This window comes from Zingiber officinale, chromosome 10A (assembly GCF_018446385.1).
Source record: "Zingiber officinale cultivar Zhangliang chromosome 10A, Zo_v1.1, whole genome shotgun sequence".
Lineage (NCBI taxonomy): Eukaryota > Viridiplantae > Streptophyta > Magnoliopsida > Zingiberales > Zingiberaceae > Zingiber > Zingiber officinale.
The window spans coordinates 91,716,343-91,720,029 of record NC_056004.1 but is presented as its reverse complement, the minus strand read 5'-3'; the positions used below and the strand labels follow the sequence as shown (position 1 = coordinate 91,720,029).

The window sequence follows — 3,687 nt, the reverse complement described above, 5'->3', positions numbered from 1 at the left end:
AAATATAATGGAATCATTTAATTAAAAAAGATCAAACACAAACTCACTCATAAATGTGTAATCTAAATGGGAAAAAAATCATAAATTCTAACAAAAAAAAAAATCATACATTCTTCTTTTTTTTCACTAATTTTTCCGTTTGTTTCAACAAAGTAAAGCATTGCTTCACTTCAAAGGTCTGGTTACCTCTTCGATTTTGGCTTTCAAGGTCAACTAAATTCGATTGACATGGTCATCGACAGTTTAGGGTAGAAGTTGATGTTAGAAATTAAGAGGGAAAGAATCTTTGATTACATTATTTATTGTTCTAAAAAGTAGAAGAGAATTAGCTAGGCCAGGAGTTGTAGCAAACAAATATTAGTGGGTGGAGGATTTTGGATAATTTTCCATTTTTTTAAACTAAATTTTAATTATTTAAATTTCCAATTCAAAATACTAAATAATTTTAAAAATAAACATTTTTAAAAGACTATAAAATAGGGACGACAGACGGTCGGGAAGGGCAATTAGTTAATTAATTAGTTTTCTCAAAATTTTCACCTTTTAATCGCTCCTTACATTTTTAATGGCATATACATCCCTTTGAAGTTTGACAAATGTGATGAATTGTAAATTTAGGACTAATTGGAAAGCTCTAAACTATTCCGAAGAAGTCATTTAACGTCTATTAAGGTTCAAATTGTAAAATGAAAGAAAGAAATTGATATAGTGGTAAAATGTAAAGAGCAGACTGAATAGTTTAAATTACAATTACACCCTCGCCGCTTCGGCCTCCTGTTTCATGAGCTAGCTGGTAACGTCCCCAGCTCATTGCGCTTCGAAGCCAAGCAAACCCTCGCTGGATTCCACCTACAGCTCCGCCTTAAAACTCTCGGCATCGAGCTAGGGCCACCCACCCTCCCTGATGGCCGACGTCGAGGGTAACAGGAGCGGCGCCGGCAAGCGCAGCGGCGGCGTAGCTCATGGATACCGGGAGGAGCGCGGGTGGACGCCCTGGCTGATGCCGCTCGTCCTTGCGGCGTGCGTGGCGGTGTTCGTGGTGGAGATGTATGTGAACAACTGCCCCTCTCGCTCCCAGGCCTACGGCTCCTGCTCCGCTCGCTTCCTCCACCGCTTCTCCTTCCAGCCCGTCCGCGAGAACCCCCTTTTTGGCCCCTCCGCATCCACGTGAATCCACCTCCTCCCTCGGTGTTTCTGGTTAAAGTTTGGGTTTTTATTTTGTTCTCGGTCGCCCGCTTGTTGATTCGGCCAAAACCCTCTTTGCCATTATGTTTTCTTCTGTTAAGCTTTTGCGATTGTCTCTTGATCATTCTCGTGACGCCCTGCTTCTTCTTTTCAGCTTGGAGAAATTGGGGGCTCTTCAGTGGAGCAAGGTAGTTCATCAGCATCAAGCTTGGAGGCTTGTTACCTGTATCTGGTTACATGCAGGACTCATCCACTTACTCGCGAATATGTTATGCTTACTTTTTGTTGGAGTTCGGCTTGAGCAGCAATTTGGATTCGGTATGTGTTCTTACTAACTTAACTGGATCAAATCATTCCAAAGCAACAACTTTGCATTCAACATTTAAAGGTTCTATATAAGTTTTTGTGATTAACGTCTATAACTATACTCCCAAATTATCTAGGTCATTTCAATTCCTAGTTCAGATTGTTTTTAATCTGAATTTGGCCTCTTTATATCAATTTTCAGAATCTTGACAAAAAAAATCTCCTTTGCAGTGCGCATTGGGATCATATATCTTTTATCAGGTTTAGGTGGTGCCGTTCTGTCTGCTCTGCTCTTGAGGAATGGCATTTCTGTTGGTGCCTCTGGGGCTTTGTTTGGACTATTTGGAGCAATGGTTTCAGAACTTATCATAAATTGGACTATTTATTCCAATAGGGTAATTATGTACCCTCCTACCTGACTTGTACTCAGAGTCGAGCTTAGTTTGGTACAATGGCCTAATAGATGCAATCTCTTTGAGTAGGTTGCAGCTCTGTTAACTCTTGTGGTCATCATTGCGATCAACCTAGGCATTGGCTTATTTCCTCACGTTGATAACTTTGCCCATATTGGAGGCTTCTCATCAGGTTTCCTCCTAGGTTTTGTTCTATTAATTCGGCCTCAGTTTGGTTGGATGGAACACGAGGATCTTCCTTTTCCAGCCCAGATTTTATCCAAATACAAAGCATACCAATACATCTTGTGGGTGATTGCATTGCTTTTGCTAGTAGCTGGGTGAGAAATCTTCGTAGTAGCCTGTACAAATTTGTCTGATATTGCATGACATTTCTCAGATTATGTATTCAATCAATTCACACTGCCTGTTTCTTCTGCAGATTTGTTGTTGGATTAGTCATGCTCTTTACAGGAGTGAATGGAAATGACCATTGCCATTGGTGCCACTACTTGAACTGTGTGCCAACATCGAGGTGGGTTTGTGAGAATTAAATAACTCTGAGCTTTAGCAGTGTTTATAAAAACGTCAAGGCAAAGTTTCAACAAGATGGATCAGCGCTTGGAGATGCATCTTTTGTTCTGGTTAGATGCTGTTGGTACATAGCTCAAATCTGGTTTTCTTTTGTAGAGTTTTGTTATTCTCGCGTGTAGTTTGTACTGTTTCATTTCAGTAATGTTAGCCTATAACTTGTCGTACCCTCGTTGGATCACACACTCATTATCAATTTTATATTAGGTGATAACAATTGCATTATGTTAATAGCTGAAAATCTTCATGATTGTTAGCTTGCAGCCTGATCATACTCACTGCTAATCTGTGCTAACCGATAATACTGATCATAAAAGTGCTTGAATATTCATGAGCAGTATTGAAGTATGCAGGACAATCTAGCAGAGCCAGAGAGTTCAAGTCCCTCTAGTTCAGCTTTCAGGTACTTATCCCTGTTTTTGTTTATAATCCTTGTGTGTTAATTTGTACTCAATTAACATTTATCCCTCAAACTCTCATAATGAGGAAAACTTTATTAGATTCAAAGATAAATTACCAGGAGGGGACAGAGTCCTTTAAAAATAAAGTTTATTTTATTTTATTTTATTTTATTATTGTTAATTAAATCTTTTTTTATTTTTATTTTATTTTTTTATTAATTTTTTTTGTTTTTCTTCCGCATATTTATTATAATTTCATTTTAACTACAATATTTATAATTTATTTAAGTATATGTTCGTACCATCTTAAACGTATTTCTCGGATGATAAAAATTAGAGTATTTTTCTCCTACTCATATGAATTCCAAGAACATATAAGAATTCAAACAGAGAAAACATCTAGAACAAGGATCTAGTTTCATCCGTAAACTTGTCATAATAATTAAATATGAAATATTGTAATTACGGAGAACCTGAATGCAGCGGAATTGTCATTGTTCTTTGTGTAGAGCTCGTTGATCTGACAATTCTACGAAAGAAGAAGGAGAAGAAGGTTGGTCTTCCGGAGAAATTAGGGTTGACAATGTCAAATCCTCTTTGTCAATGGGGAATGAAGAGATGTCTCAAAGATGCTCTAATCCTATGAGTACTAACTTATTATATAGTGTACATTCATTATCAGTCTATAGATGATAATGGATGTGGGTTATGAGTTCTACACATATGAGATCCAAATCTAATAATATGAAAACTTAATAACTTTAAGTTAGATCACTTAAATGAGTGCAATTCGGATTAGCATATGTAAATTA

General features: G+C 37.4%; 1 protein-coding gene across 1 annotated transcript; it reads left to right on the top strand.

Moving 5' to 3' along the window:
• The first annotated feature begins 784 nt into the window (after positions 1-784).
• Positions 785-2,705, top strand: LOC122027619 (RHOMBOID-like protein 3). The gene is made up of 5 exons (XM_042586608.1): positions 785-1,167; positions 1,340-1,503; positions 1,723-1,886; positions 1,974-2,224; positions 2,326-2,705. Exons 1-5 carry the CDS (start codon positions 905-907, stop codon positions 2,435-2,437), a joined length of 954 nt encoding a protein of 317 aa, XP_042442542.1. The 5' UTR covers positions 785-904; the 3' UTR covers positions 2,438-2,705.
• Positions 2,706-3,687: the final 982 nt, after the last annotated feature.

Bases quoted from the DNA above. Each gene is read 5' to 3' on its own strand.
- LOC122027619 (XM_042586608.1), top strand. From the start codon at position 905: ATGGCCGACGTCGAGGGTAACAGGAGCGGCGCCGGCAAGCGCAGCGGC. The intron at 1,168-1,339 runs GTGAATCCACCT...TCTTCTTTTCAG, and splicing joins TTTGGCCCCTCCGCATCCAC to CTTGGAGAAATTGGGGGCTC. The intron at 1,887-1,973 runs GTAATTATGTAC...CTCTTTGAGTAG, and splicing joins GGACTATTTATTCCAATAGG to GTTGCAGCTCTGTTAACTCT.